The 24,129-nt window shown below is 56.6% G+C and overlaps 1 protein-coding gene and 1 pseudogene across 1 annotated transcript; both read right to left on the minus strand.

The window, feature by feature from the left end:
- Positions 1–51: 51 nt before the first annotated feature.
- Positions 52–2,728, minus strand: LOC141949129 (serine/threonine-protein kinase pim-1-like; annotated as a pseudogene).
- A 5,947-nt stretch (positions 2,729–8,675) lies between these two features.
- On the minus strand, positions 8,676–13,830 carry LOC141949130 (coiled-coil domain-containing protein 183-like). The gene is made up of 12 exons (XM_074882360.1): positions 13,489–13,830; positions 12,633–12,800; positions 12,399–12,503; positions 12,085–12,207; positions 11,578–11,691; positions 11,376–11,436; positions 11,193–11,293; positions 10,766–10,926; positions 10,220–10,379; positions 9,959–10,084; positions 9,622–9,706; positions 8,676–8,963 (listed from the first exon to the last, which is right to left on the minus strand). Exons 1-12 carry the CDS (start codon positions 13,828–13,830, stop codon positions 8,854–8,856), a joined length of 1,656 nt encoding a protein of 551 aa, XP_074738461.1. The 3' UTR covers positions 8,676–8,853.
- Positions 13,831–24,129: the final 10,299 nt, after the last annotated feature.

Consider the following 24,129-nt stretch of genomic DNA (forward strand, 5'->3'; position numbering starts at 1 on the left):
GAGGAAGCCTGGTCTTCTCTGCTTCTTATGGCCAGGAGATGCCTGGAGCTGTTATGTGCCAGGGTCCCGGGCCAAACCGTCCAGGTGGGGTCTCTGCCATCTCCTAGGGCAGGTGAATACCTCGCAGCCAGGAGTGGTTGAAAATGTCCTCCAGATATGGTCTGTCTGAAGGCTGCGAGGACAAACACCACCCAATGAGATGCTGGCACTCTGGGGAGAGAAACCAGACACCGCCGGTCAGAGAAGGCTCCTGTCCACCTTCCACCCCCGTCCGCAGTGCCCAGGCCATGCTGGGTGTGCTCAGAGCTACCCCCAAACCTCCCGATCCAGGAGCTGTTTTGGAGGAGAGCAGGATGGCAGGACACGTGCCACCTCCCCCCGCTAACCCTGGGAGATCACCCTCCTCATGTGCCACCTCCCCCAGCTAAACACGGGAGATCACCCTCCTCCACAGCCGTAAGAGCAGGGATGCTCGTGCACCCGGTGCCATCTCCCAAACCCGCTGCCCGCCACGAAGCCGGGGACCCACCGAGGGAGATCGGCTGGCGGAAGAAGAGCTGTCCCCTGATGATGTCCTCATCCTGCTCGAAGGGGACGTCCCCGCAGACCATGTCATAGAGCAGGATGCCCAGGGACCACACTGTTGTGAACGCCCGTGGTAGCGGTGGTAGCAGACCCACTCCGGCGGGCTGTACTCTCGTGTTCCTATGGGAGACAGGTGGAGCTCGTCAGGCGGATGCTGCCCGCTCCCGGATCCTCACCTGAGCGTCCTTGGGGACATGGGGGCTGCACCGCTGGTGGGGGGGACGACGCATGGTGTGACCTGCCGCCCCCTCGCCAACATGGGACTCTTGTTTACAAACTTTGGGTTGTAAAAAAAAGCCACTGGTGCTGGAAGAGGGCAGCACGGGCCTGGGGAAGGCCTGACTGTTACGTGCAAAAAAAAAAAAAACCCAAAACCCATGGGTGGGGAAAAACCACGCCTTTCCCCCCTGCCTTAGCCCAAAAAAAAATTTTAAAAAAGCCAAGGCAAACAAGGGGAGTGGAGCAGCCCAAGCCCTTCCACGCCTGCAAACCAAACTGGCCAGCATACAGGTTCCCACCCCACCACCTCTGCTACCCCCACGGGTGTTTGTTTCTGTCAGGCTGGCTCCCCCCACCCCAGCCCCGGGCAGGTGGGTGGCAGCGGCTGGGAGCCGGCTCCCATTTCACAACATCCGCCCCGTGCCAAAAACAACTTGGCAGCCGGCTGAGTAATTAATTCCGCCCCCCCCCTCCAAAGGGGGAACCGGTGCCCGGTCAGGCTGGGCCGTGCAGTGCCGGGAGCATCCCCCCGGCTGTGGGCTCACCGGCAAATTTGGTGTAGGCCGTGTCCTGGAGGAAGGTGCCACAGCCGAAGTCGATGAGCTTGAGCTCACCGCTGGCGAGGTCGATGATGATGTTTTCCGCCTTGATGTCCCGGTGCAGGACACCGCAGGCGTTGCAGTGCCGCACGGCCTCCAGTACCTGCCGGAACAGCCCCTGCGCCACCTCCTCTGACAAGGATCCCCTCTCGACGGTGAAGTCAAAGAGATCCTGCGCGAGCTCCAGACGAACCAGCACCAGCATGAAGCCGTCCAGCAGCTCGAACCAGTCCAGGAGGCAGATGACACCGTGGAAGCCGGAGGAGCCCACCGCGTTCAGCAACACGATCTCCATCGGCGCTCGAGTGTCGCTGGGCTGCGGGGGGACCGTGATGCCATCAGGTCTGGTAGCCCCTGCCCGGGATGTTCCAGTGCCCCCCACCTGACCCCACAGGTGCCCGGGCATCCCCCCTGCCAAGGCGAAGTTCCAGTGCCCCCCCGCCCGGCCACCCCAGTACTGGGCAGCCCCTCACCCGGGATGCTCCGCGTCCCCCAGTGACTCCACACCTGCTCCCCCCACGGTGTCCCAGTTTCCGTCCTCTCGGGCCTCGCCTTATCCCCCACCTTGTGACGCCCCGGTTTCTCCTGGTAGCCCCGGTCACTCACCAGCTCACCCCATGCTGTGACACGTTCCCGGGCCACGTGCTTGATGGCCACCTGCATGCCAAGGGGAGTGGCGGGATGAGCCTCCCCCTCCTCCTTCTCCTCCCCCCCTCCGCTCTGCCACCGTCCCCGCCACTTACCGGGATGCCATCGGAGAGGCGGATGCCCGAGTACACGGAGCCGTAGCCGCTGCTCCCCAGTAGCTGCCCCTCCCGGTACAGCTTCTCCAGCCGCCCCTTCTCCTTCCCTGTGGGCCAGACCGGGCCGTCACCGCCCCGCCCCGGCCACCCCCCCGCCCCCTGCCGAACCGGGCCCAGCCAAACCGGCCCGTCCCGCTCTGACCTGGCGGTGGTTTGGCCACGTGCAGCCCCCCGCCGCTCCCGGGACGTCGACGGGCCGGCGAGGGGATCTTCGGGAGCGGCACCCCGACCCCCTCGCCCGATTCCGGGGCCGGGCTCGGCACCTCCCGAACCGGACCGGGCACCGGTGGCTTGGTGCCGGCACTTGGGCTGCCGAGTGGCTGCGGGCGGGCGGGGGAGCCCGGGGAGAAGGAGGAGGAGGAGGAGACGGAGGAGACAGAGACGGAGGCGGCGGCGGGGCGGGGAGGGAGCGGCCTCGGCACAGCAGCCCCCCGCCGGCCCCGGGGGGAGCGGGGGCCAGGGCCGGGCCAGGCAGAGCTGGGGGGCGGTGCTGCCACGCCAGGCCCAGCCGCGCCGGCCCATCCAGCGGCGCCACCGCCAATAGGGCGAGAGCCGCGGGGCAGGGACGAGGCGGTGGGGCCCGGTGCGGCGGGAAGGGGAAGGGGCCAGAGGGGCGTGGGGGGGGTCGGGGGCGAGAAACGCCAGGAGAGCCAAACCGCTGCTGCCGGCCATCACTCGTCCGCTGCCCGACTGCCTGGCCACGGGGCTGTTGCCCAGGGAGCCCCGAAGCGTTCCGCGGTTGCCACGGCTCGCAGGATGCAAACTGGGGGGGGGGGGGTGTGGCACGGGCAGGGGGTGCAGGCAGGGGGCACGGGCAGGGGGTACGGGCAGGGGGTATGGGCAGGCTTGGCCCAGCCCTGCCACCAGCCCGGGATCGGGCCCACGGGCACGCTGCCTGCTCGCCCTGACCGGCTGCTCTCTCTGCCGGGCCGGCAGAACCGGCCGGCTGGCAGCCACGGAGCTCCTCTTCCTCCCGCATCTGCGCCAAAATCCTCATGTTTTATTGCCTTGTTCTTCACTTTATTGTTTTATTCCTGCGATCTCACAACTTCCCGGTGGAGCCCGTCCCGCCCTCCCGCCCCACGCTGCCGTTACTTCACCGCTGGCAAACCGCTGCCTGAACTTTTCCCTCTTCTAGTAAAAGTGGTGACTCCAGCTGGGGACTCTTGACTAACAATCCTTTTAAATTTTTTTTTTCCTCAGAAGTCACTGTCTGAGATGCTTCCCCGAGTTCCAGAGATAAGACAATTTTCTGGATGGGGGTCTCTGATTACTGAGAGGAGGGTGCTCAGAGCCCCCACAGCACGGAGCAGACCTGCACATCGGGGCCAGAAAGAGGACAGGAAAAGTCGATGCGACATGCAGAGAGCTTTGGGGCACATGCACACACACACACTGCCTGGAGACACACGTGGGTACAAAGAGAAGGTGCGATGCACACCCGCAGCGTGCGCACACCCGCACTGCGAGACACACGTGGAACACAGAGTGCAACACGCGGTGTTCACACACAGCCCGAGTGTGCACACACACACACACACACGCTGCAGCACACGGAACGCACCCACCCGCACGCCCCACACGCACCCTGCGTGCACCCGCCCCTGCGCCCACCCGCGAGCTCACAGCACACCCCAGCGATGCACGCGCTCGCACAACGCCCCTCCCACGGGGGCACGCGCAAACTGTGCACTCCTCTCCCTGCTGCAGGTTTTCCAGCAGTTTCCTGGGGTTTTTCCCCCCGACGCTTCTTAAATACCTTCTCCCAGAGGCACGACCACCAGCGCTGACGGGCTCAGCCTTGGCCAGCAGCGGGGCCGACTTGGGGCTGGGGAAGCTCCCAGCAGCTTCTCACAGGAGCCGTCCCTGTAGCCCCTCGGCCGCTGCCAAAATGCCCCACACCAACCCAGCCCAGCCCCAAACTGCATTTCCCCCATCGCCCGCTGTTAAGGGATGCTAGTGCTAAAAAGAGAGGGTTCTTTGAATAGGTCGTATTTAATAGATCAGAGAAAAACAATTAAAAAAGCAAACGTGCTGAATTTATAAACCTTTTCTTCTTCTCTAAGCATAAGTTGGGAGGGAGGTTGAACTTGGGAGAATCCAGAAGGGACTCCTATCCACTTGCTAGCTAATTATCACACTACACCTACCCACTACTCTGAACAGAAAAAGGAAAGAGAAACAGCCCAACGGGGAGGGAATTGCGCTTAGTGTGCTGTGGCAGAAGCACAAGGTCAGTACGAAAGATGCTGCTCAAGAACACGCTCTTCACTGTTGGCATTTTTGATCTGACCCAGCGTTACCTGACTTCATACGCTGATCAGGATGTTATAAATGCGCTCAGACTCATTCAGATTTTAAAAACTTAACTCCAAATTTATTGTTCGAATAAAGACAAGCAAACAGTGCTGGGTGTGCCGGGAGTCTCTGCTCTACCAGGACACACACACACACACCCCAAAACCGATTCCTTTTACAATGAAGTCCTTATACATATTCATGAGGATGGGTGTGTTCCCTGAGGGGTCTGCGAAGTTGTAACAATTTTCGGGGGCTTTTCTCCGGTTTTCCCATTTATGGAGATGACTCAGCAGGGCTGATGTCCGAGCACAGGTGCGATTGCAGACATAGTATCAATGAGTCCAGACATGACACTGTCTGGTCCGATGAAGACGGCTATTTTAACTGCCCTCTAACAGCAACTGATCTTAACAACAGGAGCTATGGACATAACATCTTATTGCCTAAAAAAATACAAAAGCATTTAGGAACTCCATACATAAGGGAATTACATTTTATCACTCACATGGGCACGAATCAGATAAACATCTCTCACATCTCCTGACTAGAAGCAGTACTATCTTACCCGAGAAAATAACCACCTGTAACCAGTTTACAAGAAAATCTATTCAGACTATCCATGAAACAGTGTGATTCTTCCAGCTCTGGTAACAGACTGGTACACAAAACAGTTCAGTTAACAGGCAAAAGTCCTCTCCAGCAGATGGAGGTTTGCCTGTTCTTTAGAGTTCAGCTACCTATTGCTATTTAAACAATTAATTTGTTGTTTTTAAAATAGGTTAAGTACACCAGAACACACAAACAAACAAATCAAGCAAACAAAAAAAAAAAACATTAATGGGGAAAGACATCAGGTTTTACCTTTACAAGTAAATCCAGTGCCACCAACTGAAACTGTATCTCTGGAACGCCCGTCACTGTGTGCCCTCCTGCAGCTTCACACCGCAGCAGGTCTCTTCTCAACCTCAGGTTCTACCAACGGACATGGAAAACCACAGCACTGCCAACTCAGAGCAGAGGCTCCAGGCTCTCACCTCTGAAGCAAAACCCTTCAAACCTACACTGACACACTTTATGCAAAATCTACCAGCAATCCAAAAAGCTCAGTACACCCTAAAAACAACACCTGGCTGCTATTGTTACCGATGTGGCTGGTCATGGATTATAAAGAACAGAAACCCGGGGTCTGGGAGCATCGCTTCACCGTGGGTGCATCCCAGAAATACACGGTCACAGAGACCCTTGCACCTCTGTCCTGTGCTCCTGCACCAGAAATAATTCTGCCAGTTCCTTCCTCTCTATACCCGGCCACAACCAGGGCATTAACTCTTGCTTCCTCAAGCAGTTACACTCTTACCTTGGTTAAAGGGTTCTAACAGCCATCCCATGTCAGACTCCAGCCCCCATCTCCAGACAGCCTGGCAGATGGTGTTCTGGAGGGTAATGCCGGGTGTCTGCTGTGAGTCTGACATCAGCATTCCCTAGAGACAACTCCCCGCAGCTTTTAAAAATCCGCTAAAATATACATAGTCCAGTTATACTGAGAAGGGACGAGAAAACTGATCCTTTATTCAATCTCACTATTGCCCAAAATGCAATTTCCACATGGATTTGGCGCCCAGAAACACCTATTTTATTCTCATTTTTTTTTTAATTTACTTTGCACGCTTTCAATTTTATCCTTCGCGCATTTTCTCCCTTTCCCATGAACACGCACAGACTCTCAGCAGACACCTCCCTCCCCAGCGCGCAGCCACGACCGAGCGCTGCCCGGAGCGGCCCCGAGGGCGGGCGCGGGCCCCGCTCAGACGGGCCCCCTCGGCGCGGAGCCCGGCGCCGGCCCCGCGTGTCGCTCCGCGCCCCCCCGCGCCCGCTCACGGACCAGCCCCCCTCCCCCTCGCTGCGGGCGCGAGCGCAGCCTGACCGTGGGGCGGGAGGTGCCGGGGGAGCCCCGGCGCGATCCGGGCTGTCCCTGTCTGCCGCCAGCTCGGCCGGGGCTGGAAGCTGCTCCCCCGCCTCGGGGCCGCGGCGCCGGGGCGCGCCGGGACGGGCGGCACCGGCTCGCCCCGCGCCCCGCGGCCGGCAGCTGCCCCGCCCCGCCACGCGCCCCCCCCGCGCCTGCCGCCCCTCCCGCGGGCGTGTGTGTCGGCGTGTCGGGGGGGCGGGAGCACGCGCGGTCCGGGTGTGCGTGCGCGGGTGTGACTGTGTCCGGGGGTCGCTGGGTGTACGCGTGGGACTGTGCCTGCGCGTGGGGGGGCTGTGGGAGCGCGGACGGGGGCTGCGGCGGGTGAGAAAGTGCGTGTGCGACGGCGCGAGTGGGGCGCGGGGCCGTGTGGGGTCTGTGGGGGTGTCGGCGTCAGGGTGCGGGTGATCCCGCGCCCACGGGAGCGCGCACGGGTGTCGCGCCCCGGTGCCTGCGTGTGCGCGTGTCTCAGTGTGCGCCTGCGCGGGTGCGTGAGCACACGCTGTCTGTGCGCGGGGCTCTGCGCCTGCCCGGCCCCGGTGCCCGTGTGCCTCCGCCCTTGCGCGACTGTGCCGCTGCGCCTGCGGCGGGGGGTGGCGGCCGCGTCTCCCGGGGCCGGTCGCGCGTGGCCGTGGCCGTGTCTCGGCTCCGGGCGGGGCCGGGACTCCGCGGGCGGGGGCGCGGCCGCGCACGGTCCCCGCGCCGCTGCCGCCGGGCGCTCTCCAGGGTGCTGAAGCGGCGCTGCCCGCGCTGCCCGCGCTGCCCGCACACCACCAGCAGAGATGGCAGGTCAGCAGGAAGGGGGGTGCTGGGCAGGTGTTTTGTTTCTTAACGGCACCTCTTTGAGCACAGCCTGCCCAGCGCGGCCTGGCTGAGGTTCTTCAAAGCCTGGGTGTGCTGAGCGTGGGCAGTGTCAGAGTGGCCCGGCACCACCCACCCCCGCTGTCTGCTTTGCCCCCTGGTTTGCAGAGTATGTTCAGGTTTCTACTGCCATGGCTGGGCAGCTCCTGGCAGCAGAGGATTCCCTGAGCCACAGCCTGGCTGTGGTGGGCACGCGAGAAGGGGACAGGGCTGGGAGGTGGGTGGGTGGGTGTAATTCTAGGGTGCTCTTTAATTGCAGAAGAGCCCGCCTAGACGACTGTCGAATCGGGGAAGCTCAGTTAGATGCGTTCACTGGCACGTGACGCTTTCTCTGGAGCTTCCTTTAAAACACACAAGTTGTTCTGTATTTGGGCACTGTCATCCCCGCACCTGCAGTCACACAAAACCCACCACGAACATTTGGGGTGACCTGCCAGTCTGCCGAGAGGCTTGGCAGAAAGAGCTGTTCCTTGCCCCCGTGGTGGTGTCAGCACGAAGCACAGGGACCAAGTCAGAAGGGCAGGGAAAGCTCACTCTGATACTGATGGCCCCTGGGGAGCTGGAGGAGGTGCCACTCTCGGGGGCCTCCAGCTGGGACCACAGGTCCCTGGCAGCAGCCCTCAGCGTTGGCTGCACTTGGGAACCAGCAGCGTCCCCGGTTCTCTGCCTTTGCAGAGGAGACGCTGCGGCCTCCACGGTTGGGTGTCTGTGAGCCATCGACAGGGCTGGGGATCCCATCCTGGAGCCAAAGGCTTGCTGCAGCATCCTCTGCTGGCCTGGGGAACCTTGGGTCAGCCCTTCCCTCCAGGCACCTCCCTGCAGCCCAGAGGTTGTCCCCGACGCTCGCTCGGATTTCAGGGGGACGAGTCGCACAATGTGTGTACAGGGAGCAGGGGAGGGAAGAGGCACGAAGGGTCCACGCCAGGTCAGACAGCCCAGGCGAGGGGCTTCACCTCCGCTTCGGCTCTCCCTTTCCAAGGCAGGCTCTGCCCTTCCACTCCCACGCACGCACACGAAGACGCACCCCCCCCCCCCCCCGAGATCCAGTACCTGTCCAGGCCTCAGCCCCTGCCCCACGTTTCCCCAGAGCTGCCTTGGGCAGACACCAGCCCACGGGGCTCCTAGAGCTGTCTGGGGGGGCAGAGGTCCCAGGAAGGACCAAGGGGGAGAAAGCCAGCCTGCCCCCAGCTCTGCTCTGTCTGGGAAAGCTGAGCCCGGCCCAGCCCATCCCCACCTCTGCGGGGAGAGCAGCTGGGCGGGCGAGGGGCAGGGGGATGGGGCTGCCTCCAAACCCAGCTCAGCACCCCTCAGGGGTTGACCCTGCTGCGTTCTGGCTGACAGAAGTGACCGAGGAGCTCCCGGTCCAGCTCTACTGTAGGCTTGGGAGAAATGACAAAGACCTGCTGTATTAAGCCTAAGAACACTTGCTGTATTAAGAAAAAGGGTACAATGGGTGGTCGGGGGCATCCAAAGCAGAAGGAGTGGTCGGAGGCATCCAGAGCTCCTGTGCGTAGAGCAACCGCTACTTCTTGCCATGTTTCTTGCTGGTTTCTATCAGGCGCAGCCCCTGCTTCTTGATGTCTTCCCGGGTGAGGACAAGGTCGTGGTCTTGATCATCAAAAGCAGGGGGGTCTGGAGGAGAGAGCAGAGAGGAGCAGGCTGGGGAGGGTCTGCGGGGCCACCTCCACTGTTCCCATGTCCCCGGGGAGATCTGGCCCGTTTTGGAGGGCTGGTGGCATCCCAGAGAGCCCCGTGCCAGGCCCTCGGGCACAGGCACTGCTGACGGGCTCTTCCAGCCCAGCATCCCAGGGTGACCTGCAGGACCTGGGGATGCCACTGCTGGGGTCCATCCCCAACACTGCTGGGGCTTCCCATGAAGGTCTGGAGCTGCGGGGCGGTGGGTTCACCTCCGCTTTGGTATAAAAGGGCGGTGAGCTGCCAAAAGCTCCTTGTCTGCTCCAAGAGCATCTAATCAGAGGAGGCCCCAGGCAGAGCCAAGCACTAGTTCTTCTTCACAGCCAGCGAAGGGGACTTTGAAGACGAGGGCCCCCTCCTTGCCCCGCAGCATCTCTCCTTGTTTCTGCTGGGGCTCAGCGCTTACCACCCCACCGGTTGCCATCGTTCTCCCACATCCCCACCTAAAGCCACCCCCCGTGCTCAAAGCCTTGGAGACAAGGTCTGGAGGCAACTCCTGGATCGGGGTCTGCTGGGACAGTGGGGCGCTCAGAACTCCCCATGGACAGGGGCTGGGACAGTCGCTGGGGGAAGTGTCCCCGCTGTGCTCTCTTACTCTCTGTCTCCTCCAAGGAAATCTTCAGGTTCTGGGGATCCTCCGCCATTGTCTTCTCCAGGAGGTTTCTGACCTTCACAAAAGCCTGTGAAAGACACTCTGGGTTAAGTGCTGAAGGGGAGGGGGGTGTTCCAAGCCCAGGGGTGCTCCACCTCCATGTCCCCCTGTGGGGGACACCCCACAGCACCCAGTGCCACTTGGGGCTGAGCTGCTCCACAGCTCTTCCCTGGGGCCACCTCCATCCTCCCAGCTGGGAGGACAGCTGGGATGGCCACCTGGGAGAGCCCTGTGCGGGTCCCCAAAGACCACCGCAGGGATGGAGCCCCCACACACACACCTTGTCGTCCTCATCGAGGCTGTGGCTGTTGCGGGGCAGGCTGTCCACACGCTGCACCAGGTACTGCAGCCTCTGCCTACAGTGCTGGAGCTTCTCGTGCACCCCCTGGGCCTTGGCAGAAGAGTCCTGGAATCAGAGAGAGAACAACCCCCTTGGTGGGAAGAAGAGCCTCTTGGGGTGACAGTGGCCGCACCAAGCGTCACCGCGCTGCACCCCCAAGCACCGGCTGGAGCCGTGGTCACCCCCGCACCGCACGGGTACCTGGCCGGGCACGGTGATGCCACGCAGAAGGACAACAAGGTTGTTGGTGGCATTTTCAATCTGGAACAGCAGATCCTCGTCCCTCAGCATCTGGGCTCGCATCTGCTCCCGCCGAGCCTCCTCCTGCTGCAACTTCCTCCTCAGCTCCTCCTCCAGCTTCCTGCAGCCAAACACATTCACATCCATACAACTGCATAGGGGTGCAGAGACACCCCACATCTGTTGCCAAAACTGCTCGTCTCGCCCCCCGCACCGCCTGCAGAGCAGAGATGTTGCCTGCAACCCAACCCCACGCTGCTGGTCCCACTCCCCATGCCAGGCAAGGAGCAAGGGTCCTCCTGCTGCCACCCACAGTGGGAGCTTTGGGTGCTCTGCCAGGACCAGCGCTGGGGGAGCACTCTGCTCAGAAATCCTCCCAGAGCAGGAGGGGTGGGTGGCTGCAGTGGGACGGAGGAAGGGGCGCCCTGTTGGGACACCCAGGATGCCCATGTCCCTCCTCCAAGGGTGGTAGCCCAGTTGGCACGACTGTCCCAAGGCCAGCAGCACCTGTGGGTGTTGGGGGGCTGGCGAAACTTCAGCTCAGCGTGCTCCAGCTCCAGCTTCCTCAGCGTGTCCTTCAGTGCCTGCTCCTTCTCCTTGCACTGCTGGAGATACTGCTCCAGCTCCGCCGAGGACTTCTGCTGTGCCAGGAACCTGCCAGCCATGCCCTGGCCAGGGGAGAGCACAAGGACTCAGCCTGTGGCACTCCTGGAGGGTACAGGAGCCGGGCCGTGGCCTCGGGGAGGTTTCTGCACCACAGACTGCTGCAGGTTCATGGCATGGAGAAAAGCAGCTCCATCCCTGCCTGCACAAGAGGGGGTCTGGGGGGCTGCAGGGGCGGAGGAGAGCAGAGAACCCCGCAAGGACACAAAGGTCTCGGCTCCCCAGGGCTGGCGCAGCCCTGCGTTTTAACGGAGATGGGTTTTTACGTTACCCAGAGGTGGGAGCATGGCACCGCAGCCTTGGCCTTCTCCATCTTTGTGGCGACCCAGGCCTCGTGCTCTATCTGGGACTTGGTGGCCTCCAGTTGGGTGCCTGGGGTGGGAGGGAAGCGTCAGGGAATGCTGCCTGCAGCTGTGCCCACGTCCCACCCCCGTGCACCCCGCCAGGCACTCACCTGCAAGAGGGTCCTGCAGGTGCAGGTTCAAGAAGTCCGTGGCGAGGTTGTGCCCGGCTTGCTGCAAGAACGTTCAGTGTCACCCCCGAGCTGCTGGCACCCTGGGGGAGCTGGCCCAGCAGGCCCCCCACCCACGGGGAGCTCGGCACTGGTGCCTGTCACCTGCCCACAACCCTGCCTGTGCCGGGTCCCCGCAGCTCACCTCTCTCAGATGCCTTTCCCTGCCTTCCTCCACGTGCCCCTCCTGCGCAGCCTGGGAGTGGTACCTGAACTCTCTGTCCGCCCGCAGCTGGGTTTCCACCTTCTTCAGGTCCTCCTGCAGCGTATCAGAGAAGGGAGAAGTGACTGCCAAAGCCAGAATGGACCTTTGGGAGCCGGCTGAGCTTCTGGGGTGACCAGTGTCAAAAAGGACAACCCCCCCACACCACCTAACCAGGCTGGGAAGGAGAGTGGGCCAGGAGGGCTGGAGGATGGGAGCGTGATGTGCACGTTGCCTTCACCGTGGCTGGTGCTTCAGGGAGGCTGTCCCCAGCCCCAGGGCAGTCTGGCCCAAGAGTGAGACCCAGGAGGAGCTCTGGAGGCATGTGGGTGCTGTGGGCAAGCCCAGCTGAGTCTCTGTTGCAGGAAGACTCCCCAGCCAGGGCGCATGGTGCCGTCTGTGGGCTCTGGAGTATGGGAAAGGGCCCCAAGGTTCCCCGGACCATCTCACCTTGGTTGCAGCAGCAGCTCTGAGGGCATCCGCAGCCATGAGCTCCACGTCTTCCAGCTCCCCATCGTACAGCTCGGCTGTCCCACACAGGAGGTCCAGGTGCGGAGGCAGGTGGGCCAGCTCCTGGGACACAGGGAGTCACAGCACCTCACCCCACTGAGTCCCAGGGGTCCCCTGCACTGTGACAGGGGGTGGAGGGGAGCAGGAGGACCTGGCTGATGCAGCAGGGCATCCCACCAGAGCAGCCCCTTGGACACCTTGTTGCCTTGGCAGGGGGAGCAGGTGGGAGGATGGCACAGTGAGGAGGAGCTCACCTTTCTCAGGACATCCCGCACCTCCAGGTACAGGGCGGTCACCTTCTGTCCAGCGTGGACTTTCATGAGCATCTTCTCGATGCTGTTCTCCAGCTGGCGAACCACCTGGGGCAGAGACGGGAGGGGGGACACGGGGTGACCCCGCGTGCCGAGCCTGGAACCCACCCGGGGGGTGCAGGGCTTGGATGAAGGCCCCCCACGGGTGCTGCCACCCCAGGAAGGGGCCCTGGGTACCTGCAGCTGCTCCTGGTGCTGCTTGTCCTGCTTCTCGACAGCCTGCAGCCACCGCAGCCGCCTCTGCAGCTCGTCCCGGGCTCGGCTCCGCTGCCTTACTTGGTACAGCAGCATGTTGCAGGTGTTAACCCGGGCATAGATTTCGGCCTGGAGCTTCTCCTGGGCCACCTGGATGGACATGGGAGCGTTGGCCAGGCTGGAGGCAGGGCTCGCTGGGCACCTTCTCGCAGGAGAAGGGTCCTGTCTGGAAAACTGCCCCGGAGGTAGAGCCACAGATGTCGGGACGTTGCTCCGGGATATCGTCGCTCCCTTGGCAGGACGGGTTCTGGGAGAGCTTTGCTCTAGGGGGCTGGTTGGGCTAAGGTGGAGGTGGGCATGTGCTGAGGGCAGCGCTGGGTCGGGCTTAGGGGCTCTGCATAGCGCAGACCTGGGGCTGGGCACCAATAAAATCCATCAATTGGTGCCCCAGATGTGGCTGCTGGCAGAGAGCGGTGGCACCGCCCTGTCCCTGCAAGAGGGCCCCGGGGAAAGGCAGCTCCGTGGGGCCAGCGCCCCTTGTCCCCACGGCCTTACAGCCAGGTCATAACCTGGGGACAGGCAGGGAAGGGCAGAGACAGCTTCTCTCTCCCAGGGACGCAGCTGGAGCCTTCAGGAAGCCGGGCAGCCCTGGGGACACGCAGGCTGGGACGACCAGGAGCTGTGCTGGGGCCAAGGATCTGCTCAGGGAGCTCCCCACCTGGGGACGGTCACATTCTCTGGCTGCCCGGTGCTGCCTGCTCCTGGAGAGGAGCGGTGGGGGAGCTGGCTCTGCAGGGCCAGCACAGGCAGGGGCACAGCAGGCGGGACATGCCGGTACCTTCTGGACGCCGCTCGGGGCACGGACGTCCCTCACCGCCTCACGCAGGTGTGCGAGAAGCTCTCTCTTCTGGTGGAGCTCTTCCTCGCAGAACTGCAGGGTAGACTTCTTCTCTTGCTCTGGAGGACACGAAGGTGCTGTTGGTACCACGCAGGACGAGGGGGGGACCGAGAGCCCCCCGCCCGCCCTGGGCCGTCCCCGCCAAACCCAAGGGGCAGCACCTTGCGAGGCGATGATGGTGCGCAGCTCCTGGGCGTGCTGGCTGAGCTTTGCCTTCCGGCCCTGTATGGAGCTGGTGCTCCTGCCTCGGCCCTTCAGCCCCGCCGCGCGTGTGGCAGCCATCGCAGCTCCTCGCGCACTGGAGACAGCCCGGGCTGTGACCACAGGTATAGCCGAGCTCCCTGTGCCTGGTAACCGTCGCCGGGGCACGGAACAGTCATGATCATTTATGAAGTCATAATCAGTTACCAAGCTCTCCGGAGCAGCAGAAGGCAGGGCGGGCAGGGGAGATCCCCGCTCTCCTTCCCATCACCATGGCTACGGCAGCTGCAACCCGCCCAGCCGGGGGAGCCCCCCAAGCCCAACCAGAAACAGGGCGAGGAGGATTTCAGGGAAAACAGCTGCACGCCTGTATCCAAACACAGCAGCAGCGCTCTCCTGGGAGCTGCCAGCTTGTTTCAAATGCCCAGAGGCATCTCCCTAGATACGCACCTTTGGAAATGTCAGCGCATCAGTCAGGAAACGGTGGTGCAGGGAGTTACGCTCCGATTGAAACAGGCAGGAGCAAACCAGCTGCCAGCACTGATGTTTATTTTGATGCGCGCCGTGCACTCTTGTGAACTACAAATAGGGCAGGAAATGCAAGCGTGTACATGTGTTTGTTCATCAATCAAACCAAGCTCCCGCTGCCGGAGAAAATCCCGAACGTTTGACTTGCAGAAAAAGACTTTAGAAGGAAACTGCCTTCCTAGCACCACGCTCGCAAACCAGCTTTGATTAAGTTTCTGTAACTCAGGATCTTCAACCTGCAGCCACCCTGTTGTGCTGCAGGTGCTGAACACAGAAACCAAGGAAACAACTCCCCACCTGGCTTAGTCTTCCCAGGAAGACCATGTTGCCAAAGACGACGTGCAAGCTCATAGCCAGCAGAAGTCAGTGCTAACTGCAGAGCTGCGTGGGAAAGTGCCTGTTTGCCCCTTCTCCACCTGCCTTCTGCCAGAGTGGGAGCTACATACAAGTGTTCCAAGCACCCAAATGAACAGTTTTGGTCTGTAACCCATCCAGTGATAGACATCAACCATCTTTTCAGAACTATTAGATTATCATAAGAATATATTATGAAAGTCAAAAGGAAATTGCCTGGTTTCTACCATAATGAATCTTCGTTGGCTGTAAGATAATGTAAACCAGTCCGTTAGGGAAACAGACCGAGACAGATATCCAAGAGCCCTGCAGAACACCCCTCTAGACCCAAAGCCTCACTTCCCAAAATTACAGGCCAAAGACGAGTCAGAAATGACTCAGTGCTTCACCTTCTCAAGGGGCACAAAGCACAGTTCCGTACACACAACCACACAAGCTGCTTTTCCAGCAAAGCCTCGTGCTTCACACCTGGGTCTCTTCCGCACACTTGTTTACAGCAGATGATGTGTAACAACACTCCTCTTAAAAACCACCAACCCACTGTTGTTCTGGTAGTTCTGACCCTCTCATGACTCAGCCTCAATGAGCTGGGTCAGAATGACCCCCAACATGCGGGCACAGATGCAGACCCAGACTACCTGGCCATGCGCCACTGGCACTGAGGCTCCAGCCAGGCCAGTGGCAAGAGGAACATAATTTCCTCATGCCAAAGCTTAACTGTGCTATTACAACCTGATGGAGCATGTGGTAAATAATGAAAAGGAAAGGAGGAAAAGGGTTCCTGAAGCCCCCAAGGCCCACGGGGCAGGAAAAGTCAGAAAGCAGGCAGCATTCCTGAGAGTCAGGCCAGCTGTAAGTGAGCCCAGCTCATGGGCTCAGAAAAGCAGAGCTGTAACTCGTACTGAGTGCCAAGATCTGCTCAGCTAAGGTATGTCAAACACTCGATAAAACAGCAGTTCTGGCTTGGTTTTTTTTTCCCACTGGATGAATAATCTTTTCTATCGGGATGCAGTCAGGAACCCAACTCCAATGTGGCTGGGACAGCCTTTCCTCTGATCAGGAACCTGGAAATCTCAGCTCAGCCACTCACAAGTTTCTCGCTCGCAGGGAGACTGCTTATAACAGCGCAGCAGATTAAACACAACAAGCAGTCACTGCAAAAATCAAGGCAAACCCAGAGCTGCTGCTTGCCAGCAGAGCATTTTAGTTGAGGGAGCAGAGCAAAGCATCCTCCTTTCACTGATCCCTTGAAAGTATGCAACTGCTTTCCATCACTCATCTCCACCCAGACTGAGAAGGCTGAAGGGGTTCAGTTCTTCCTGCAGTCAGGGCCAAATAACGGGCACTTGTCACCACACATCTGCACTTGGGACTTGTCCACATCTGACTGACACAACCACTGCAATAACACAGCGCAGCACCCAAAGTCTGTCCTAACACTTGATAACCACGCCTAGAGGGCACAGCTCATGGAACAGCAGGGCCAACCCTGAAACAGAGATCTGCCCAGGGCATGGGGGAGAACGGGGAGGAAGATGCAGGGCTGGAAGCACTGGGTTCCTGAAGCTAACAGCAGCACGGATGCAATCTAGACAAAAAGCTCTGCCTGCTGCATTCCATTGAGTAATTAGTGGGAGGTTCAGCTTTCTGTATTTGTAAGGTTGTCCTGTACCTTGCTAGAGGGGTATGTCTCGTGCAGATCTGCAGTAGGGGATGTCCCAATTCACTCAGCTCTGGCAAATCAAAGCTGTATCCTAAGGACAGAAAGCAGAGCTGAGCTGAGAGATGGGACCACTGTGAAAGCCACTGCCTGACGTCCAGGACAGAAGAGCAGAGGTCTCCAGTCTCCATCACAAGGGGCCACTCCCAAAGTGCCTCCTACCTTCTGGTCAGTAAAGCCGTAACTTACAGACCGGTGACGTCTTTGAGAAAGGGTCCGAAACCTCCACTACGAACAGCAGACGAGCCCCAGATGTCTTCAGCACAGGGTTGGCTGGATTGTTCACAGCCAGGGAATCAGCTAAGTGCTGTTTAACTCATTTGCCTGTTTAATCCAGAGCACTTTTATATCCCCATAGAATGATCCAAGGTGCCAGGGGTATTTTAACCCTTGAGACCCCCAGACGCTAAACACTGGTTAAGAAAGCAATTTTAAATGTACAAATTGAATTTCCTTCAGTGTTTCAGTAACTGTGAATGAACTCCTCATCCATCCTGGCTACCAGCTCTTGCTACAAGGAGGATTCATTCGGCTCCATCTTGCTTAAAATACTGAGCTGAATCAGCAGATCCTGTCCTGGAGGAACAGGTAACCCTGCCCTGAACCTCTGTGCATCACGCAGCCCCAATCTGCCGCTGCAGATTAAGGGCCAGAAGCAAAACACAAACAGGACAAAGAATAAACTGACGAACTGCTGGATTTGGAGGCCTGGTATCCCCCTCCCAAAAGACACATCCAAAGACACCTGGGCTAAAGGATTGTTCCTTCAAGTACAAGAGGTAATACAGTAAACTCCCTTCTTTTCTCTGGGATTTGGTCACCAGAGAGCTGCCCATCAGCCCCTGGACAGACGAGCACACATCCTAATTAAAGGCAACATGTAAAAGCACAAAGCAACAAAAGTAGAGATTCATTGGTGGCATCTGGCAAGTGACAAAGATACAGCAGCTTTTGGTAACAATTCTTTGAAGGGAAAGCCAGAGTTGATAGGCATCCCCGCTGGAAGGCTCTGACAGAGGAGAGTGTTAAACAGCGTCAGCTGGCAGGTTTAAGCATTGTCTGGGAAATGTCAAACACTGTCAAGACACCACAGAGCTCTCTGCAGCCAAGCCCCAGCGAGGGACTCCTGTGGGCTCATCTCTGAGAACACAGACTGATGGGCCACCAGCCCTGCCCACAGAAAACACCTTATTAGCAGCTGGTGCAGAGACTACAGCACCCTCAAAACAACAAAACCAGCCAGGTCAGCCCACCCAGACACCCAGCATCTCCCCGCAGTACCTGCAGCCACATCTGCAGCCCAGCCCTGCTGTCAGGATCCTCTCGGACTGGTCGGGTCAGCGCTCCCAGCCTTCCAAACCCCGGCCCTCTGGGAGCTGCACTCAGACCAGCCCAGGCAAAAAAGATGAAGACACCCCTTAACTCGATTTGGAGACTTCCAGGAATTCTCCCACCTCAGGGAAAAGGAAATGGAACGAAAGTGTTTGTTCAGTTTTTCCAAAGCAAAATAAAACCCAACCACTGCAGCAGCGAGACAGCTGTCCCGGGAGCAGAGATCTTCAAAGCCCTGAAATAAATAGTCTTGCCTCTGGCTTCCAGCTGCATGGGATTGCTTTATAGCACCTTACACAAAACCCACAATAAAATACCTCCGACAAGTTACCAAACAAACAGCATTAAGGTTGTCCACAGGATTAGGCATTGGCTTCTAAACCCCCCATTCTTTGGTACCTTCAGCAAACGGCCAGCTCTGATTCAGCCCTCGGTTGGTTTCTGAAAGGGTGACAAAAGCAGCTTCAGCAAGATCAGAGTCAGACCACAAAATCTGCTTCCTTTAGAGATCAGGCCCTGCTGTCTCTGAGCAGCTCAGATCCCCCAACAGCCGCTGGGCCTGCAGGAACTGAACAGCTCGAGTCTGACCAGGGGACGAGGCAAAGCCTGGGGAAGAAGGCCAGCTGTGAAACAGTCTGACAGAGAAGAGGGGAGAGAGAAAATGTGGGGCAATAGAGCTTCCGAAGGAGATTAAAAGAATCAGGGCTTCACGAACCCAATCCATGAGCTAGAGGTTTTGTATTTGTACAGATGTTACTTTACTCGGAATGGCAGAACACTAAAATCCACTGCCCAGGGGGAACAGAGAAGCTTTGGAGATGAGCACAGAGCACAGCGCTGCCAACTCTTTAACAGCCAGCAGAGCACACCTCCTCCCGGGGGGGGCAGCTCTAACTGCCACACTGCTGCAGGGAGGACAGGGGAGGAGAGTCAGGACAGCTGCAAAAAGTTCATGAGACTTCTCAAAGGGGAAAAAAAGGAAAGAGAAAATAAACAAGATCTTTTTACCAGGCTGTCTGTGACAAAAGCCATCAAAACATGAGAGTGGGTGATGGACAGCTGGGGAGAACAGTCAGGATTCGACAAAACAGTTCAGGCAGCATGAAATCAGAATGAAAATGAAAATTCGTCAAAAAAATCTCTAAATATTTTGCTTTGCCCGAGAGGTACCTCTGTGTCACAGGGCAAATATCCCATTCCACTGCCCAGATGCAGACCAAGACCACTCGTCTCCTGAAGGTGACTGCCACAGCCCCGAGGCAGGGTGAGGATGGACACCATCTATTCTCCAGCTGGTGAACCTGGGGAAGAGCAGCTCCCTCTGCTCCCACACACTGACTTTGGCAGGTATTCGAGTGGGCTGTGCTGCTCACGGTCATGTATGGCAGGATGGGCTCATGGGCTTGTCAGAGCCACAGCGGAAGCTAAATCCAAAGCTCAGCCACCCTGACCTTCCTCATCTGCTCTGGTTCCATAGAGGTACTGCGAGTTTTGAAAATAACTCCACATGGCTCCCCTTTTGTGCCAGGGATCCTGTCTTCATTAGGGTTTTCCCTCTTTCCTTAAGGAAAAAGGAAAGGGCAGGGGGGAGACAGAGCAACTTGTTTCCCATCCGCAGGGAGCATTTGCTCAGCCCTCCAGCACTGGGAGGCAAATTATCTCTTGGTGCAAGGGCACAGAGTTCAGCACAGTTCTGCCAGCAAAGAGCTTGGCCCAGGTCTCCCTTCTTGATCCCTGCTTTCTAACAAGCATCCCATTGCTGAGCCAGGATTTAAAAACGGGGCACCTACACAGCTGAGGAGACCCAGGCTCCCACTCCCTCCTCCTGCCTTCCACAGCAGACCTAACACCCAGGAAAAATAAGATCTGGGAGTCATCAGACATAACATCTCATTTATTCCTTACAGCTGACCCTGTTCTTTTCCCCATACCATTATGGTCAAAATACAAGGTAATTAGTGTCCCCCCTGCAGGTACATTCTCCACAAGGTTTTGAAGGGCCGCTCGGAAGCAGAGCTCCATCTAAATGGAGCCAGCTCTGAGATCTGCATCCCAAAGCTCAGTGGGAAGTGGGCAAGCCAAGTCCTTGACAAAAAGTCAGTCTTCCCCAAGAAGCCACCTAGGACACAATTTCCATGCCCTCTGCCCTCTGCTCTAGCAATTCCCTTTGTCACATCAAAGGTCTGCGTTGTCGGACGGTGCAATTCGACAAACTGCTCCCTCTTGTTGCTTTACAGCACTCCTGCTGTCACAGTATTGCCTCCAAAGCTCCCTGTTTCCCAACCCGAGCAAGGCTGCCCCAGCATTCAATCATCAGAGAACAGGTTTACCTGACACTTTACAGTCAGCTCCGGCACAGATCGCGCCCTGCACACTTTATGGTGCTACTGGAAGCTGGTGGCTACGGTTCAGGCAGCTGTGCATTTGGACAGGAACAGCCTCGTCCCACTGCCACAGCCCCGCACTCGGTCCCCTGAGCCTGAAGGCACATTCTTCATTGCCCTCCGAGTCCCAAACTCCAGAAGTTCCCATTCTTTCCTTTCTCCAGACCTCCAAGTGCCCAGGCACTCTGCAGCATTTGAAACGATCATCACCCGCTCAGATCCCTGCTTTACTGCCTGGACTGTGCCCCATCCCCTGACTCAGGCCGACACAGCCCTCCCCTCCTTTTACTGCCTGAGAGCCCTGAGTAACCCACCAGCACTGGGCTCACCTCTGTTTGAGAGCCCCCTCTCCTTCCCCCCAGCTTGCTACAGCCACCTTTCTAGCTCCCCTAGAGAGCAGAGTTCAGCCAAAAGCATGCAGCTTTCCTCATGTTCTTCTGGAAAGCAGTTGCATCCCAGATCCAGCGGTGATCCCACACATTTCACAAGACCAGCTCTGCTGTGACAGCCCAGAACTAGATGTCTGTTCCATGCTAACACAGGGGGGATGTAGTCCCCAACTAGTACCCCCAGCACACAGCAGTAACAGGGAATTCTTAAATAATTCCCATTTCTTCTTAGCAAGGAGGGGTGTGTTTTCTTACAACACCTTTCCAGCCAGCTCACTACAGCATATCAGTGCTCTACACTTAACTCACTTCCCAGTACTTGCTGACACATCACGCTGGGAACAGATTTCCTGGGTCAGAAAAATCAGAGCCAGGTAAGATTCATTTGCTTTAATGTCCTGTCTCAAGAACTCCTTGTGCGAGGACTGCGTGGTTAAAACTGATGCCAGGTTTAGGGTACGGGATGTCCCACTGGGGCTCACGGATGGGTCAGCAGCAGAGGGTGTCACCAATTTCCAGAGCTGTGGCTGCCCTGACCGAGTACCAGACTCAGCCACAAGCACCGTAGTGGCATAAAAGAGACAACCCCTGACCCAGAATAATCATGAACTGTGTTATCAGCATGAACTCAGATGAAGACTCAGTTTTCGCCATGAACTACTTTATCCTTAAGGATCACAAAAATTGAGCAGACCAACTTCAGACAAAAGGCCAAGGCTAGAAAGGGACACCCTAAGACACAGTCAGAGAGACCCTGGCTGTAGTGAGGGAATAAACAAGTCAGACAGAAGCAAAACACCTCTGCCATTTCGTTTCCAGAAATCCTCAACAACAGAGAATTATTCCAATAACCAAGGGCTTTTCTACACAATAACCTCTGCAGCCTGGGGCAATGCAGCCGTGCATTCGAGTACATGCACACCCAGTGTGTGCAGGCTGGCAGCTCAAACCTTTGCATACTTCTCTCTTCATTGCTGCTGGAACATTTTGACTCCCCAACCCTACACTCTGGTTCTGCAACAATTCCCCACACAGTCAAACTACAGTTTCAGGCACATCCCATTGCCTGCCCAGGATGGAATCCCCAAAGTGTATTTATCGATGGCTGTGCTAACACAGATGCACTCCGGTTTTTGAACTGTGCGGATGGTCGGATGACACTTAAATCAATATCATGTGGCAGTTTTATTTCCCCAGCCTTAGACACAATCTGTCCATTGTGCTAGTGCTATTTGTGACTTAAATGAATGCAAAAATTTATAGGTGCATCTCAAAAGTGCTGCTTCCTTTAATCACGCCAGATAAAGGAATCCCTGCCTTATGCAAAGCAGGAGTGTCATCTGGTTAATGGGAAGATACTTAGTAGGTGCAAGCTGCATGAATCCTTCATTTAGATGACTGCATTTACAGTCCTAGTCAGACAAAGGAAACCATGGGCTGGCAAGAAGTAAAGGCTGCCAAAAAGAAAATGTCCTCTATTGGGTACACTCTGGCAGGATGAGGGTAATTTTCATAGTCTGTAGTGTAACAGTGTAATATTTTATTCATTTCTTCTGCCATTGCTCACTTTATTGCCACAGCCTGACACCACATGGTGGCCTGGCTGTTTGGGGACATCATCAGATGCTGCAGAGATCACGGTGCCAATCACCCTCTCAATAAGAAGTATCAGAGATGTTGTTGGGATTACAGTGGGTGTGTGAACCTTAACTCCATGGCCAAGAGATGTGCAGATTAGCGTGCAAAGTGTGCAGATCTCCTAGGCTCTCTCAGTGGGGAAATGCCCTTAATGTGGCCTCCACTCTCAAACTGCAGTATCCTGTGCTGAGACAGTCACCAGGAGCTGGGAGGCCATCACCTTCCTTCCCAGGAGATTCTAACAAATGCATCAGCAGAGAGATGCTGAGGTACTCACCCCGTGACCGTATAAACTCAACCCTCTCCTGGTGAAGAGCAAGTCTACTTTTGACAGTCTTTCATATTCACTTTTTCTGAAAGCCAAGAGAAGGACTGTTTACAAAATGTGAACAGTGTCAGAAAGAACATCCAAATTCACAAGCTGGTTCTGTTTCAAAGGATTCAAAATGAATTTGTGAAAGAACCAACATGCTAAAATATTCTGATGATCTTTTTCCTTAAATGGAAGAAATGAGGATATCTCAGGTGTACCAAAACCTGTGTTTTATCAAACACATTTCTTAGAGCCATTCGAGTAATACTTTGGTATATCCAGCAGTAGACCCACAGCTACAAATAGTTTATGAAACACCTGAGGATAAGAAGTGTTCTGTCAGTATGAAAGTACAATGTAAACAATCATTAAGATATATTCAGTATTGTGCTGTCTCATCTCCAGACGAGCCACTTTAAAAACACTGAGCCTCTCATCTTCCAGGAAATCAAAAGCTCATTTAAATACCAGGATCCACTGAGACCAGTTCAAACAACATACATCTCTTGACAAAAAGAGGCTCACTCATGCAACACAAAGGACTACATGAGAATTAAATCCACAATGCAGCCTGTGCTCTGTTTGACAAGTGATAATTAACTGCTGACAATATAATTTTAGTTTTGATGCAAACTTGTTTTTCATTAAAAACTAATCAGGGAACGTTTCCATGGGGTGGGACGGCCTCCTTACAAGGCAGGAGTGTTCATAGTTCAGTGACTCTGCTCACACATTTACCTCCTGCTGAACATGCATCCTACAGGGGAAACCAAAGGGTCAGATCTTCTTCCCAGTGACATTGGGAGATTTTTTTATCAACTCCAACAGCTTTGGATCTGATGGATGCAATGCCCCAGGCAGTGCTATTGATAAGGAGGTGCTTTGTCAACTATACTAATTTTCAGAAAATGCAAATTCAGGGACTCGAGACAACTCCCTGGAAGGCAGCCCTTCCCTTGAGAGGGGGAGGTTTAGCTCTTTCCAAGAATGATCATGTGTATCTTGCTTTAGAGTGACCAGGGTACAGTATTACTGTGCTTGTGTCAGAGAATTACACCGTGGGGTAGTGGGGGCAAAATAAGAATGAAAGCAGCTGCGTTTCCTTTGAGAGTCTGGGGTACATCTTGGCATGACCTGGTTGACATTCAATGCATAGGTCAGAGCTCCAGCTTCCAGAGAGGAAAACAGACATCCCAAAGACCACTCTGAACCTTCAAAGGACTGCAAAGGTCATTATCCTTGGGCTCAGCTTTAATGCTGTAACTTCTCATGGGATGGAGTCCTTCTCTAGGCTGCCTGCCTCAAGGTGGGAGCACTAAGTGTAGAGCTGCCCTCCCTCCCTCCTGAACCTGGTCTTGCTGTTCACGAGGTGTCCTCTGCATTGGAAAATATTGTCCTGCTCTTCTGAAGGATCAGGACAGCACATACAATCCATTCTGCTCGTAGCTGATGATGATGCTCATTCAAAAATGGAAAGAATACCATTAGGGTGATGTAGAAAGTCAAATTACCCAGATCATAGAGAGAGGCTGTGGCAGAGACTTGAAAAGAATCAAAGACTCATTAACTTGCAGATTTCACCACTAGACACTACTCCTATCTTCTGGGTTTCCAAACGTGCAAGTGTTGCTATAGTAAATGATGATTCTCAAAGGTTAATTTGTAATAAGGCAGCTAATGTATGTTATTTAAACAATTATTATTAAAAACATATTTGAGGTT

The sequence above is a fragment of the Strix uralensis genome, chromosome 13 (assembly GCF_047716275.1).
Source record: "Strix uralensis isolate ZFMK-TIS-50842 chromosome 13, bStrUra1, whole genome shotgun sequence".
NCBI classification, from domain to species: Eukaryota; Metazoa; Chordata; class Aves; order Strigiformes; family Strigidae; genus Strix; species Strix uralensis.

What these genes read in the sequence shown, in the direction of transcription:
- LOC141949130 (XM_074882360.1), bottom strand. Translation starts at nt 13,830, where the DNA reads ATGGCTGCCACACGCGCGGCGGGGCTGAAGGGCCGAGGCAGGAGCACC. An exon ending in CCTGCAGGACCCTCTTGCAG is followed by an intron (nt 11,294 to 11,375) that starts GTGAGTGCCTGG and finishes CTCCCACCCCAG; the next exon opens with GCACCCAACTGGAGGCCACC. An exon ending in GCATCACCGTGCCCGGCCAG is followed by an intron (nt 10,085 to 10,219) that starts GTACCCGTGCGG and finishes CTCTGATTCCAG; the next exon opens with GACTCTTCTGCCAAGGCCCA.